The 15,614-nt window shown below is 53.8% G+C and overlaps 1 protein-coding gene across 2 annotated transcripts; it reads right to left on the bottom strand.

Moving 5' to 3' along the window:
• Positions 1 to 1,011: 1,011 nt before the first annotated feature.
• LOC132072204 (myosin-7) lies at positions 1,012 to 13,998 on the bottom strand. Of its 2 annotated transcripts, none has more exons than XM_059470316.1 (39): positions 13,798 to 13,998; positions 13,254 to 13,397; positions 12,658 to 12,814; positions 12,512 to 12,539; positions 12,183 to 12,294; positions 11,749 to 11,841; positions 11,561 to 11,624; positions 11,266 to 11,364; positions 11,072 to 11,175; positions 10,854 to 10,992; positions 10,651 to 10,769; positions 10,395 to 10,544; positions 10,049 to 10,219; positions 9,604 to 9,913; positions 9,453 to 9,520; positions 9,227 to 9,314; positions 8,993 to 9,110; positions 8,782 to 8,905; positions 8,451 to 8,587; positions 8,242 to 8,368; positions 8,000 to 8,128; positions 7,687 to 7,929; positions 7,170 to 7,346; positions 6,917 to 7,062; positions 6,733 to 6,823; positions 5,679 to 6,068; positions 5,459 to 5,585; positions 5,239 to 5,357; positions 4,758 to 4,954; positions 4,367 to 4,550; positions 3,974 to 4,139; positions 3,769 to 3,893; positions 3,379 to 3,687; positions 3,041 to 3,244; positions 2,711 to 2,836; positions 2,333 to 2,608; positions 1,782 to 1,877; positions 1,227 to 1,361; positions 1,012 to 1,131 (listed from the first exon to the last, which is right to left on the bottom strand). In XM_059470316.1, the coding sequence occupies exons 1-39, from the start codon at positions 13,996 to 13,998 to the stop codon at positions 1,111 to 1,113; spliced, it is 5,814 nt and encodes a 1,937-aa protein (XP_059326299.1). In that variant the 3' UTR covers positions 1,012 to 1,110. The 2 variants fall into 2 exon arrangements, with proteins under 2 accessions (XP_059326299.1, XP_059326308.1); XM_059470325.1 differs by having other exon boundaries at positions 1,012 to 1,128.
• Positions 13,999 to 15,614: the final 1,616 nt, after the last annotated feature.

The following is a 15,614-nucleotide window of genomic DNA, read 5'->3' as shown; positions in this document are numbered from 1 at the left end:
CCCCACAGATCCCCGTCTCCTGCCCCACAGACCCCTTCCTCTGCCCCACAGAGCCCTTACAGAGCCCCATAATTGTTCCATGGAGCCACAGAGAGTCTCCACAGATCTCCATAGAGTCTTTTTAGCGCCCCATAGAGTCCCCATAAGGCCCCACAGAGACATTTCCCCACCCTCCCTCTGCCCGAGCTCGCCGGGGGAGGGGAGCCGGGGTCCCCTGGGGTCCCTCCTGCGGCGCCGCCAGGACCGGGAGGATGGAGCAGCGACAGATGGACGGCGAGAGGGAGGGTGAGGGGGAATGGGGGAGGGACAGAGGATTTGGTGGGGAGGGACAGGCAGGAGACAGAGGGACAATGGGACATAGAGAACTTGCAGGGTCCAGGGGGACATTAAGAAGGCAGAAGGACTGTGGGAGATGGAGGACGCAGGGCTGGTGGGCAAAGAGGTAGTGGGTGATAGATGGCAAGTCCAGAGCAATGGAGGGACAGGTCAGTAGGGAATGGGGGGCTGTGGGACATGGGGTGCAGTGGGACAGAACAGCTGGTGGCTAGGGGAGCACTGAGGCCAGGACAGAGGGACCTCAGCACCTGCAGCAGGAGAAGGTGCAACCTCAGGAACCAGAACGTGCCCGAGGGGTCCACTGAGGCTCTGTCCCTCATGTGGGGATCCCAGATGCTGTCCGCCACATCCTGGGGTCCTCCCCACTCTCACATCTGTCCCCAGATGTGTCTCCCCCCACATGGATCTAGGCTGCTGTGGAGCAGGTTGAGGTTACAGAACACCATGGGGCAGATAGAGTATCTGCCCCACAGTGGACACACTGTGAGGCAGCAGCTCAAGGTCGAGCTCATGGTTCACATCACATTGCACTGTGGGTCTGGTTGCATCATGCTGTGGGGCACACTGTGCTGCACACTGGTTGGTGATCTTGTGTGGGCTACAGACATCTTTTTGTGTGCCATACCATGGGGAAACCGCACCCTCCCCACACAAACACAGCCCCACAAAAACTGATGCTGCTCAATGCTTTTTATTGGCTGACCAAGGTTAGGGGGCTGGGAATGGGGGTGGGCCACTTGGTGGTCCAGAGGATATTGCTGGGGGTCCAGAGCTTCACTCTTCATTGAGTCCCTTCTGATGGAGAATGAGAAAAAGTGACTGTGAACATGAGGAAGTTGTGGGGCAGCCATGAGGCAGCTGTAGGGCTGTAGGGCAGGGGAAAGTCCCACCTTGGCTCCAATGTCGCGGCTCTTGGCCCGCAGCTTGTTGACCTGGGACTCGGCGATGTCGGCACGCTCCTCTGCCTCATCCAGCTCGTGCTGCGCCTTGCGGAACTTGGCCAGGTTGGAGTTGGCCTGTTCCTCCTGAGGGTGCAGGCACACCAGTGAGGCTCCCATACAGCTCTGTCTGGCCTCCTGCCACCTTGCCAGCTGTCACTCCATCCTATCTTATTGCTCCATCTGACCCACCATGGACCCACCTGTCCTTCCAGACATCCCATCTTCCAGCCACCCAACCATCTCCTTAACACAACATCCATCCATCCATCCATCCATCCATCCATCCATCCATCCATCCATCCATCCATCCATCCATCCTTCCCACCACCATCTCCACATGTCACCACCCACCCACTTTCTCTTGACCTACTCTCCTCACCCCCTGATACCCCACCCCGTGACCACCCTAGGGTCCCCTACTACTCCCCACATCCTCTCCCACACCCCAATTCCAAAGTGTCCCCTCCTGGGGGGTGGTCCCACAGATGTCCCTCCAGTGCTCACCGCCTCCTCTGCCTGTCTCTTGTAGGCCTTGACCTTCATTTGGAGCTTGTCCACAAGGTCTTGGAGCCGGACCAGGTTCTTGCGGTCCTCTTCCGTCTGTGGGGTGAGACACATGTGGGTCAGGACATGATCCTACTACCTGTGCTTTGAATCACCACAAGATCAGTGAGGGTCAGGAGACAGTTAATGATGTTCTTGGGGAGTGGAGCCTCTCTAGGTCTGCGGGTGGCCTCAACTGTGGGGTAGAAGGTGGGTTGTCTCCCTTTGTGAAGGTATCTTCTTGGCCCTGATGAGGTCCCACCTGAGGTCTTGGATCATGCAGAGACCCCATGGATGCTGGGACACTGAGAGGTGGCCTGGGTGGCTCATGACCCAGACAATATTCTGGATCCCACTACAGTATTGGGCATACACGCAGTGGGTGGTCTAGATTATCAGTGTCTCTCTGGCCAGCAGGTCAGCCATGTTCTAGGTCATGTACAGCATGGGACATAAGGCTCTGAGGCCACAGGGAGAGTGGATGACCTCCAGCACCAGCTCAGACTACCCACCTGGTAGCTGAGTTCCTTGACGCGACGCTCGGACTTGCGGAGACCCTTAACACTCTCGGCATGGCGCTTCTGCTCAGCCTCCAGCTCATTCTCCAGCTCCCGCACACGAGCCTCCAGCTTCTGCAGCTGCTTCTTGCCCCCTTTCAGGGCCAGCTGCTCGGCCTCATCCAGCCTCATCTGCAGGTCCTTGATGGTCTGCTCCATGTTCTTCTTCATCCGCTCCAGATGGGCGCTGGTGTCCTGCTCCTTCTTCAGCTCCTCTGCCATCATGGCTGCCTGCACAAGGAGAGAAGCAAGCAGAGAAGGAGGACCAAAGCATGCTCTCCATCACCCTCCAGAGGAAGGTGTCCTAGATGTTAGTCCCACCATGGCACTCACATCAGTGATGGCCTTCTTGGCCTTCTCCTCAGCATTCCTGCACTCCTGGATGGCCTCTTCCACCTCTGTCTGCAGCTGGGAAATGTCAGCCTCCATCTTCTTCTTCTGGTTGATGAGGCTGGTGTTCTGGAGTTAGAGGATAGGATCTCAGGAGGCATCTCTTGATCTGCTGGCCCATCCTTCTTCAAGCCCCCAGTACTTAATGCCCCCCAACTCCCTTCCAACTCTGCCGGCTTAAAGGATCTGGAGATCTTGGTAACTCAACCCATTAGAAGCCCACATCCATTGGATGGAGGTGACCTCTGTCCTTGAAGGTATGTGATGTCTCACCTGTGAGTGGAGAAGCTGGACCCTCTCACTGGCCTCAATCAGCTCCTGCTCAGCCAACTTGCGGGCCCTCTCAGTCTGTTCCACCACTGCCCGCAGCTCCTCCAGCTCTGACTGGAGAAGGTTGTTTCTCCTCTCCACAATGGCAATATTCTCCTTCAGGTCCTCATTGACACGTACCATGTCATCCAGCTGCAGTTGGGTGTCCTACAAGGTGGCATGGGGGAAGAGAGTGAGTGGGAATGGTGGGGAAGTGACTCAAGGTCTACTTTTCTTCCCCTCTGGGGTGGTGGGACCTACTACATGTCAACATGCTTATGGGATAGAAGTCTTATGGGTACCTTGAGGCAGCCCTGCAGTGTCTTGACTTGCTTCTGAGCTTCAGCAGCCACACGGTTGGCATGGCTGAGCTGAATCTCCATCTCATTGAGGTCACCCTCCATCTTCTTCTTCAGCCTCAGGGCCTCGTTGCGGCTCCGGGTCTCAGCATCCAGAGAGGTCTGCAGTGAGTCCACCACCCGCAGGTGGTTGCGCTTGGCCTGCTCCATCTCCTCATCCTTCTCAGCCAGCTTGCGCTCATAGTCTGCCTTGACCTGGTTGAACTCCAGTTGGGCCCTCAGGATCTTTCCCTCCTCATGCTCCAGAGAGGCCTGGTGGATACAAAGAGAAATTAGTGAGCAACAGAAAGGACTTGGACAACATGGGACTCATGGAGATGTGATTTGGCCCACCTCAGCCTCCTCCAGTGCAGCTTGGAGCTCCAGTTTCTCAGCATCCAGCTGCTTCCGGACCTTCTCCAATTCGTGGATGGTCTTGTGGCTGCCACCCAGCTGCTCCGTCAGGTCTGAGATCTCCTCTGCCCAGATGTTAACCGATCAGACTTGGTGGAAAGTGGTGGAATACAAAAAGGTGGGTAGGGAAAGACCACAGTCTCACCTTGGAGATTCTTGTTTTCCCTCTTTAAAGTCTCTAAGTGATCAAGTGACTCCTCATAAGCATTTTTCAGCTTGAAGAGCTCAGTGCTGAGGGACCTGGCCTCTTTCTGCGATGCCTCCAGCTCCACCTGTGACTCTTCAAACTTCTGCTTCCACTCAGACAAGATCTATGAAGACATCACCTGCTCAGCTGCTGCTCTGCCCATGAAGACCCCTCTTTCCATCCTCTTCCTCCTTTCCCCAATCCTCTCCTGAAAGGGACTTGAGGTTCTGCTAAAGAATGGCCCTTGAAAGCTGTTCAGCTTTCTTTTTGACTTCTCCTGCCTTTTTTTGATTCACACATTTCTCTACCCCCTTCCACCCTTCTCCTTCCATCATTTCTTGGTCCTCTCACCTTGTCAAAGTTTCTCTGCTTCTTGTCCAATGCAGCTGCTGCTGCATTTGACCGCTCCAGGTCTGCCATGAGATCTTCAATCTCATTTTGCAGCCGGTGTTTGGTCTTCTCCAGGGAGGAACACTTGGCATTGACCGCCTCCACCGCCTCCTCAGCCTCCTGCAGCCGCTGGGCCAGCTTCTTCCTGATGTGGGAGAAAACCTGGCTGTGGTGACCCATGGACCAAGTGGGCCAACTCAAACCTTCTTCCACCCACTGGTTGGCTGAGGCTCTCCTCTGGGTCTCCTCTACCATCTCCAGATTATTATACTTTCTCTGGATCCTTGTACTGTAGAAGAGTCTCCACTCGCCCATGCCCCACAGAAGTTTCCTTCATGAGGAGATGACTCACTTGGCCTCCTCCAGTTCCTCAGTGCGCTGGATGGCATCTGTCTCATACTTGGTCCTCCACTGTGCCACCTCAGAGTTGGCCTTGGAGAGTGAGCGCTGGAGCTCAGCCTTGGCCTCTGTCTCCTCCTCATACTGCTCCCTCAGAAGGTCACAGTCATGCCGGGCTGACTGCAGGGCATGGGCCAGTGCATTCTTGGCCTGGGAGGGGAAAGAGTTACAAGGTGAGGAGAGGTTGGGTCTATATCAAGTTGAGCTGGCATTCTCCAACTCCAGCTACCTGGTTACCAACGATCCAATCCAACCAAACCCAACAAATCCAACCTCCCTGTAACTCACTAGCACTACTGAATTTCTGAGGACTCTCAATTAATTTTCACCTGCTGTGAGGGCAGGCTTATGATACACTTCTCAATCCCAGACCAACTACATCCTTGGCACTGGAGGTGCCTTTCAGCCTCACTGACCCCCCAACAAAGCCCTACCTTGACTTCTTCCTCTAGCTGCCTCTTGAGGTCCTCCAGCTGTTGAGTGTAGGTGAGTTTCCCTCGTGTCATCTGGTTGATGAAGGCTTCCTTCTCCTCCAGCTGCCTGGAGAGCTCACCTGTCAGTTGGAATGGCGGATAATCAGTTGCAGGACACACCCCAAAGCCACCCCACTAGGCAAGATTTAGGCAGTTGGGTTAGGAATAGCAAGACCCTCACCATTCTCAGTCTGAAGCTTGGCTCGTTGAGTGGTGAGGTCATTGACCATACGTTGAGCCTCTTCGGACTTGGTCCGGTGCTCATTCATCTGATCTTCCATGGTACGGCACATCTTCTCCAGGTTGGCCTACAAGCCAGAAGGGCAGAAAGATAAAAGGTTGGGATGAAAGGAAGGGCAGTGGAAGTGTTGTACCTTCATGGCTGGAGGCCTATTTCCTACCTTGGCCTTTATGAGTTGCTCCATATTGGAGCCAACATCATCCAGCTCAAGCTTGAGCTCACTCTTCTCCTTCTCCAGCTTCTGTTTGACGCGCTGTAAGTTGTCGATCTGCTCGCTGAGCTCGGCCACACTGTCGGCGTGCTTCTTGCGCAGCGCAGCAGCCGTGGCCTCATGCTGCAGCGTAGCCTCCTCCAGGTCCCGCCGCATCTTCTGGAACTCTGCCTCCCGCTTCTTGTTGAGCTCGATCTGCACTGATGTGGCACCACCCGCCTCTTCCAGCCGCTCGCTGATCTCCTCCAGCTCCCGTGACAGGTCTGAGCGCAGCTTCTCCACCTTGGCTCTTCCTGTCCGCTCTGCTTCCAGCTCCTCCTCCAGCTCCTCAATCCGCGCCTGTGTTCCGGGGATGAACATGTTTTCAGCAGGCTTGGTTTCACCCAACTCCTCCACTCAACTCAGCCAATCAAACTGGAGAGTCTTCAAGTCAATTCAAGTCAAACCAACCAACTGTAGACTCTTCAGCTCAACCCAGTCAGCTGTAGACCCTTCACCTCAATCAGTCTCGATCCCTTCCAGTTTTTTCAACCTAGTCAAGATCTGAGCTCTCCAGATCAACCTGGCCTTATTTGAAGACACTCCACCTCCTCAAATTACCTTGAGGTTCTTGAACACAACTGGTCTTGAGGACATTCCAATTGGTCCATTCTAATTGGACTAACAGACAACTCAGCACAAACTTCCCTAAGGACATTGGAATGAACGTGATTCAACCCAGGTGGTCTGCTCAGTTCAGATGATTCTATCCAAGCTGCTCCCCATACTTTGAGTACTCCTAAACCATCGGTTCAGCTCAGTCCCATGAGAGCCAACCTGTCCAGGAGCCCATGATTCATTTCAAGGCAATAAATGACAGAGAGGTTCTGGGACAGGGGATGTGCCATGGGCTTCTGACCTCAGGTGGGTGGCATACAGGTTTAGGTTCTTCTCAAAAAGATATGAAGAAGATAATGGGGAGGACCAGTTCCTCCTTCTGCTTGACCCCTGAAGCCCACCTCACCTGAAGTTCTTTGAGCTTCTTCTGAAGCTGGGCTGCAACTGCTTGCTCGTCCTCGATTCTGGCGTTGAGGGCATTGAGCTCAAAGTCTTTCCTAGGTGTGGGGACAAACACCAGTAAGTCATTCTTCTGAGTGCTCAGCAGAGGTGTTAAGAGGTAAAGAACAAGAAAGCGTGCAGGCCCTTACTTTTTCAGCCTCTCATCCAGTTGCTGCTTGTCATTCTCCAGGTCCATGATATTCTCCTGAGCCAACTTCAAATCACCTTCCAGCTTCCTTTTGGCCCGTTCCAGGTCCATCCGGATCTTCTTCTCTTGCTCCAGTGAACTCTCCAGCTTCCAGTGAGAAAGAGACACACCCATCAGCCCCCACAAACTCACACTCCAGAAGGACTTCCACACCCCAAGGGACCAGTTATGTGCCTGTTGTGGACTATACTCACGTCATCCACTTGCTGTTCCAGCTTGACTTTGGCCTTTGTCAATGTGTTGACCTTGTCTTCCTCTGCCTGCAGATCATCCAGTGCTTGCTGGTGAGATTCTTGCAGGGCCTTCTTTTCCTTTGTTAACTTGACAATGGTTTCATCCAGCCCGGCCATCTCCTCTGTGAGGTTCTTGACCTGCAGGAGGAGAAATATCAGCCTCCAGCTTGGTACCAGAGGTAGGATAAGAGACAGGAGGTTGTTCTTGCTCTTTGTGAAGCTGGGTCTAAGTCAGGGGATGCAGGAAACACAACCAGCCTTGGTTCTTGGTGATGAAATTCATCCAGTCTTGCATTATCACAATCCAACCCAAGTTTTGGGTTTCATGACCCTCCAGCTTGAATTTGGCACCCCAAACAGCTTTGATTCTTGGCAACCCAACTCAGCCAGCCTTGGGTCTTCACCAGACTCTATTCACTTTGGCTTGAGTCAGCTCAGTTCTCCACAGTTTGAGGTCAAGATGTCTCCCCACCCTCACCTTGTTCTCAGTGGCGTGTTTCTCCTTTTCCACCTTGGCCAATGACAATTCCAGGTCATCAATGTCCTTCTTCAGCTCTGAGCATTCATCCTCCAGCTTTCTTTTCTTTGCTGTCAACTCAGCATTCATCTCCTCCTCATCCTCCATCCGCTCAGTCATCTCCTTCACCTTGGCCTCCAGCTGGATTTTGTTCTTGATCAGCTGGTCACAGCGCTCCTCAGCATCAGCCAGGTTGTCTTGCTCCTGAAAGGGATAAGCTTGGTTTGAGATGAATGAAAAAGGAGCATAGGGCTGGGATATCTAGGTCACTCACAGCCTGCACTTGGAGCTGAAGGTCATTCTTCTCCTGCAGCATGGAGACCATCTTCTCCTCTAGCTCCTTCCGCCGGGCTTCTGACTTCTCTAAGGCCTCCTTCAACCGCCCAAACTCTTCTTTCATGTTCTGTGGGAGACACAAAGGTGCCACATAAATCTCATTTCTTCCTTTTTGTCCCCACCTACCATTTCCTCTCTCAATCCACCCACCCACCTTCCCTACCCATGGCCCTGTCCTACCTGCATCTCTTTCTCTGTCTCGGCACTCTTCAACAAGGGCTTGATCTTGAAGTAGAGTTTCATCCAAGGCCAGTTCTTCACCCCCATGAAGGCCCTGATGTTCCACTGGATCACCAGCAATGAGTCTCTGGAGAAGCCACATCAAGACGTGGGTCACCAAGGGCTTCCACTCAACATGGATGCAACACCATCTCCATCTCACCACCTACCTGCGCTCTAGGATCTTCTTGAACTCCTGACGGGACAGGAAACCACGGACTTGGGCTTGCAAGCGAGTCATGATCCGGGCCAGGCGCTCATCCCTCATCTCCTCCAGCAGCCCCAGCAGCCCAGCCTTGAAGAAGACCTTTGAGGAAAGATGAAGAAGATAAGTGCTGCTGGCATTTGAAGGCAGGATGGAGGGATGGGTGGTGATGTGGATGGAGGGAGCTCAGATGGGCAGGTGGACAAGCAGATGATGGGACCATAGAGTCCATCTGGTCCCACCATGAAAACCTTGTGAATGATGGGACCACCAGAACTGAGATCAAGTGACCTCACCTTGGTGTGTCCAAATTTGTATTGGTTGTGGTCAATATCAAGGGATCCCAGGAGCTTCTCAGCGCCTTTGCGACTGTCAATGAACTGCCCCTCAGGGATAGCAGCAGGGTTCAAGATGCGGTACCTGGTGACCAGAGAGGACAGGAAACATCTGAATTCGGTCCCAGTGGGGTTGTCCACCCCATCCCCACATTTTCTCCTCTGTGCCTACCGCTGTCGGAAGTCCCCATAGAGGATGCGATTGGGGAAGCCCTTGCGGCAGATGCGGATGCCCTCTAGCACCCCGTTGCAGCGAAGCTGGTGCATTACCAGGGGGTTGTTCATCACACCTGGTAGGTTATCAAGACTGGTGAGTCAAGGCCTGCCCCAGAGCACTGCTCCCCACCACCACCTTTGGCCAGAGCCCCACAGGGTCCTCTGGAGCAACCCTCAGGGACTGACTCACCAGGAGACTTAGTCTCATTGGGGATGATGCAGCGGACGAAATGAGGGTGGGTAGACCGCAGGTTGGTCATCAGCTTGTTGAGATTCTCCTGAAAAATGGAGGGGGAGATGATGAAGGTAATGAAGACATCCCCCCAGCCTGTCCCAGCAAGGTTTATCCCTTGCCCTGGGACATATTTTTCATGCCCACACACCCTGGGGTCCATCAATAACCCTTGAACGCTCACCCGATGCAGGGCAGAGACAGTTTGGAAGGAAGAACCTTTCTTCTTAGCTCCTTTCCCCTTCTCCACAGCTGTTGGAGAAGAAGAGAGGATGAGATAGGACAGGGACAGGGTGGAAAGAACCCCAGATGCTGAGGAAAGGGGTTCCTCTTACGTGCATCAGCCCCAGCATAGTTGGCAAAGAGGTTGGCCAAGAGCTTCAGGGCTGATTTCTGGTAGAGCCCCACAACCGTCTCATTGAGAGGATCCTTGTTCTTCTGCAGCCACCCGATGATGTTGTAGTCCACTGTGCCAGCATAGTGGATAAGGGCAAAGTGGGCCTCTTGCTTCCCCTTGACATTGCGTGGCTTCCCAAAGTTGGCAGACTTGCCCAGGTGATTATCAAAGAGCTTGGCCTTGAAGGTCATGTCTGTGGCCTTGGGAAACATGCACTCCTCCTCCAGGATGGACATGATCCCCATGGGCTAGGAAGAAGAGACCTTGTTGACTACAGTGAACAGCAAGTACAACCCAACTGCCAAGGAACTTTGGGGTTCCTGCCAATCTGCAACAGAAAGGGCTCTTCCCCAGCCCACATAAGACCCTGGGGGAGGTGGTACCTTCTCAATGAGGTCAATGCAGGCCTGGAGGTCCATGCCAAAGTCAATGAACTCCCACTCAATGCCCTCCTTCTTGTACTCCTCCTGCTCCAGCACGAACATGTGGTGGTTGAAAAACTGCTGTAGCTTCTCATTGGTGAAGTTGATGCAGAGCTGCTCAAAGCTGTTGAACTGGGGAAGGAGAGAGGAGATGGCCAATGGGGTCAACAGAAAAACTAATATGTTCAGCGGGATCAACCTGAGCCCCAGCAGGGTCAACACATGTGTAAACAAAGTCATCTGACCATCCAGTAGGATTAAATCTATTTCCAATGGAGTCAACACAACACAGTCAATCAGGGCTTACATCAAAGATTTCAAAGCCAGCAATGTCCAGCACACCAATGAAGTACTGCCGTGGCTGCTTGGTCTCCAGTGAATTGTTGATCCTGGTCACCATCCAGTTGAACATCTTCTCATACACGGCTTTGGCCAAGGCTCCAACAGCATAAATCACCTGGAAGAAGGATGCTCCACCAGTGATTGGGCCTCTTGGTGTTCTCCTTGCTGGAGATGGCACCATTTTGCCCCAAAAGGAAGATATTTTGTGATGTCCTACTCACCTGCTGGACATTTTGCCCCTTGGTGACATACTCATTGCCCACCTTGACCCGAGGGTGGCACAACCCCTTGAGAAGATCAGCTGAGTTCAGCCCCATTAGGTAAGCTGACTTGTCTGCCTCTGAGGATGAAGAAGTGAAAATATGAATCTGGAAGGATCATGAAGTTCACCCCAGTTTCCACCTCAACCTTGGTTGGACCCAACCTTCTGTGCCATCTGGTTCTGCCTGCTCTTCGCGTTGTTTCTGCTTGAACTTCATGTTGCCGAAGTGCATGATGGCTCCTGTCAGTTTATAGATGGAATTCTTCTCCTCTGGAGTGAATCCCAGGACATCAAAGGCACTCTGTGGGACAAAAATGTGTTCAAGATCTTCTACAGCCCACAGAGACACATGCACACTGACTGATGGCCTCCCATCTTACATCCGTGGCCAGGAGCTCCTCCCCATCATCAATGGATGGAACTGTGGTCTCTCCTTGGGAGATGAAGGCATAGTCATAGGGGTTGTTGGTCACCAGCATCATGTCTGAAAGGAGAAAAAGAGGTTGGGACAGGCAGGTCCCAAAAGGGGTGTGGGATCAGGTATTTATGGCATCAAGTTGGGAGCATAGCTCACCCAGCAGCTCTGGCTTCTTATTGGAGAGGATCTGGTAGTAAATGTGGTAGTTTCTTTCAGCCTTCAGCTGGAAGATCACACGGGACTTCTCCAGGAGGTCTGGGATGGGAATGAAGAGGAGTGGAATTTGGGATGAGGAGATAGAGGGTCAGATGGATGAATGGAGGGAGGCTTGAGGATATGGAAGGGTAGATGGATGGTGGCATGAGGAGAAGGATGGACAGGTGGATGGAGAGATAGAGGAAGGCATGGTGGACAATAAGATGTCCTCTCATGGAGCCCTCAACCTACTCACAGGTCTCAATGTCAGCTGATGCCAACTTCCCAGTGGCCCCAAAATGGATCCGGATAAACTTCCCCTGGAAGAATAGTGGAAGGAGGTGGAGGTGGCCACCTTTTCCCAGGACACCCCAACCCACAGACCCTTCCCCACAGACTCTACCCCCTAGACTCTTCCTTACAGACACCACCCCCAACACTCACAAATCGGGATGAGTTGTCATTCCGGACAGTTTTGGCATTGCCGAAGGCTTCCAAGGCAGGGTTGGCCTGGATGATTTGGTCCTCCAGGGTGCCCTGGATGGAGTGGGACAGTGTCAGGGGGGTTCTCACACTAAGGTGCAGGGAATGAAGGGTGTGAGGTTTAAATGAATGGGAGAACACAGTGAAGGTTTAGCAGGTGGTCGGGTTGGTGGACAGGGATGTGTGTTGATACCATGGGTGGATGGAGAAACGGTTAGTTGGTTGGATGGGGATAGGACAGATGAATGGAAGGTTGGATAGATGGTTGGTTGGTTGGATTTTTGGGTGTTTCGTTCAGTAATTGTTTGGGTGGTCGATTGTGTCATTGGTTGGACAGACAGGCGGCAGAATGTTGGCCACACCCCAGGGTGTCATGCCCCACCTACTGCCCTTACCTTGCCCGGGGCCCCTGCCTCCTTCTTGCCACGGTCACCGATGGCAGCGATGACAGCAAAGTACTGAATGACCCTCTTGGTGTTCACAGTCTTCCCCGCCCCGGATTCTCCGCTGAAGGTAGCCAAGGAGAGCAATGGTTGGATACAGGTGCTATGATGCTGGGGGTGGGAACTCACTGGGGAGGGAGGGATGGATAATGGACCGTGTAGTGATACAGGGTTGGCCAGTGGGCATGACTTCAAGAGGGAAGGGGAGGGGCTGTGTGCCAGGTGGGGGGGTCTTAGCTGTGAGCAGGATTAAGACAGTGTTTACATATGAGATTACTCACGTGATGAGGATGGATTGGTTCTCCCGATCTGGTGGGATAAAGAGAAGAAACATGAGGTTCTGAAGCTCATCTTGGCTCTGCCCCACCTCTCCTGCTCCCCAAAAAGGATCAGGGAATATGGTCATGGGGTCCCCATGACCCCCTACCTGTTAGCATGTTCTGGTAGGCATTGTCAGAGATGGAGAAGATGTGGGGCGGAGCTTCACTCCGCTTCTTTCCCCGGTAGGCAGCCACCACCTCGGCATTGTAGACAGGCAACCACTTATAGGGGTTGACGGTCACACAGAAGAGCCCTGAGTAGGTCTGGAGAAAGGAGCAGGTGGGTCAGAGTCAGAAGGTGCCACCCTACCAGGTGGTCCAAGAGGTCTGCAGAAGTAACCTCCTGTGGCTAGGCAATATCTTGGGTTTAGATGACCCCTGTGGTCAGGAGATGGGACCCTTCAGGTCTGGAGATGGGACATATTGGATATGGGGGACCAAAGAGGTCTGGAGAGAGTATGTCCCAGTTCTGGGTGGCCCATGTGATCTGGAGAAGGGACATGGTGGTTTTTAGTGACCCAAAGGGTTGGGGATATCTTGGATTTGGGTAGCTCAAGGGATGTAAAGAAGGATCATCCCAGTTAGAGGTAAACCATGAGATCTGGAGAAGGAATATCTTGCACCTCTGTGGCCCAATGGGTCTGCAGCAGGGGCATCTGAGTTCTGGATGGGGTCTGAAGAACCTCATGGGTTCACAACTCACATAGATCATCCAAGATGCGTAGCGGTCCTTGAGGTTGTAAAGGACGGCGGGCTCGTGGAGGAAAGTCAGCATGGCCATGTCCTCAATCTTGTCGAACTTGGGAGGGTTCTGCTGCATGATCTGGTCCTCCTTGACCGTCACTGTCTGCTCAAGGTAAGGAGGACCCCATGGAGCAGGAACACAGGGCAAGCAGTTGCCCCAGTTGTTCCCTCCCAAAGGGCTGGGAGCTGGGCATCTGAGTGTTCACTTGAGAGCCAGAGGAGGTCTAGGTGTCCCTCAAGTAATAGAGAAGATGTTTTGTGTGTCTCTGGGGTAATAGAGGAGGTTGGATGGGGTCTAACTGTCCAGTGGGTTCTGGGAAAGGTGGAGCAGGGTCTAGGTATTTCCTGGGTTCTAGAGAAGATGCTGTGGAATCTGAGCATCCAGTGGGTGCTGGAGAAGGCTGGGATCTAGATGTTTCTTGGGTTCTATAGAAGGTGGGTTGGGTTCTTTGTGTCCCATGTGGAATATTCTGGTGTCCCAGGAGTGGCTGGGGTCCCCCCACCTTGCCATGTTCGGTCTCAGCAGTGATCTTGGAGCCCTCACGGCTGACAATGGTGGCCTTGACATATTCCTCCTTTTCATCAGGGACGAAGATGTCCTTCTTCAGGTCAAAGGGGCGGGTCTGGGCAGCCAGCCGTTCCTTCTCCGACTTGCGGAGGTAGGGGGCGGCCTCCCCAAATTCAGCCATCTCCACATCAGGCATGGTGGCGCTGGACAGGGCTGGGTGGGGTAGGAAGGATCAGACCCTCCAAGTGCTGCCACTTCCTCCCAGCTGACCCCATTGCAGCTCTTTCCTTGGTGAACCCATCATTCCCTGTTCTTCTCCACATCTACCACTTCCTCCTGGTCAACCCAACTCCTTCATTCCTCCACAGTGCTCCCAGTTCCTCTCCAATGCTCCCACCCCTCCCAGCTGGCCCATCCCAAGTCCATCCTCAGTGCTTCCATTATCTAGAGTTCCCTCTCAATGCTTCCAGTTCCTCTCCAGTGCTCCCAGTCAGCCCCATCCAAAGTCCATCCTTGGTGATCTCATCTTCTCCCATTCTTCTCCAGTGCTCCCAGTTCCTTTACAGTGCTCCTAGTTCCTGCCAGTCCTCATCTCCATCCCAAGTTTCTTTTTGGAAGTACCAGTGCCCTCCCCAGTACTCCCTGTTCCTTGCAGTGCCTCACACTGCCTGCCCTTTATCCCACCCCCGTGCCTTCCAGTACCCCCCAGTACTCCTGCATCCCTCCCAGTCCTTTCCAGTTCCCTACAGACCCTCCCAGTATCATCCCAGACCCTCCCAGTCACCCCCAGTCTCCCCAGACACCCCTCAGTTCCCTCCACTACTCAGCCCCACCTCTCTCTGTGGTCTCCGAGTCAGGGGGTGACAGTGCAGACTCAGGGCGGTTCCAGTCCTGCTCAGGGACACAACAACCCCCCCACAGTATGTCCCAGTACGTCCCAGTATATCCCAATATGTCCAATTACATCCCAGCATACCTGCCCAGCCCTGCCAGTACTTCTCCAGTACACCACCACACAGACACATACACACACAGACACACAGACACACACAGACACACACACACACACACACACACACACACACACACACACACACACAGTACTGCTCAGTGAGTTCCAGAATCCCCCTAGGATTTATCCAGTACCCTCCCTCCCCCCCCCCAGTATCACTCCAGTCCCTCCCAGTTACCACATAAACTCTCCCAGCATCATCCCAGTCCCACCCTGTTTCCCCACAGATGCTCCCAGTATCATCCAGTCTCCTGCAAAGACCCTCCCAGTTCCTTCCTAGATCCTCCCAGTCCCTCCCAGTCCCTCCCAGTTCCCCTATAGACCCTCCCAGTATAATCCCAGTCCCTCCCAGTTCCCCTATAGGCCCTCCCAGTATAATCCCAGTCCCTCCCAGTTCCCCCATAGACCCTCCCAGTTCTCCTATAGACCCTCCCAGTCCCTCCCAGTTCACCCACAGACCCTCCCAGTTCCTCCCAGTTTTTTCCCAGTCCCTTCCAGTTGCCCCTAGTTCCCCCATACTCCCCTCCCAGACCCTCACGGTGCTCCGAGTGCCCCCTGCCCCACCTGCCCCTGGGTCTGCAGGCGCTGCCTGGGGGACCCCCCTTATATCCCCCCCTCCCCCCTGCAGCTGCGTCACCAGGAGGGGGGGAGGGGGCATGCACAGTGACCTCAGGGCCACCTTACTGCCCTATAGGGACACGGTGACCCCTGTGGATCTACAGTACACTCCCCAAATCCACAGGGACCTCCCTCTGCTCTGTAGTCCCACAGGACCTTCACCGCCCCATAGGGTCCAGTGA

The sequence above is a fragment of the Ammospiza nelsoni genome, chromosome 1 (genome assembly GCF_027579445.1).
Source record: "Ammospiza nelsoni isolate bAmmNel1 chromosome 1, bAmmNel1.pri, whole genome shotgun sequence".
NCBI lineage: Eukaryota > Metazoa > Chordata > Aves > Passeriformes > Passerellidae > Ammospiza > Ammospiza nelsoni.
The sequence above is the reverse complement of the archived record's forward strand: the minus strand, read 5'-3'. Positions and strand labels throughout refer to the sequence as shown.

Coding starts and splice junctions, on each gene's coding strand:
- LOC132072204 (XM_059470316.1), bottom strand. CDS start 13,998: ATGCCTGATGTGGAGATGGCTGAATTTGGGGAGGCCGCCCCCTACCTC. Junction 6,069..6,732: donor AGAAGCTCAAAGAACTTCAG/GTGAGGTGGGCT, acceptor CCCGGAACACAG/GCGCGGATTGAGGAGCTGGA. Junction 2,609..2,710: donor CCAAGAAGGCCATCACTGAT/GTGAGTGCCATG, acceptor CTCCTTGTGCAG/GCAGCCATGATGGCAGAGGA.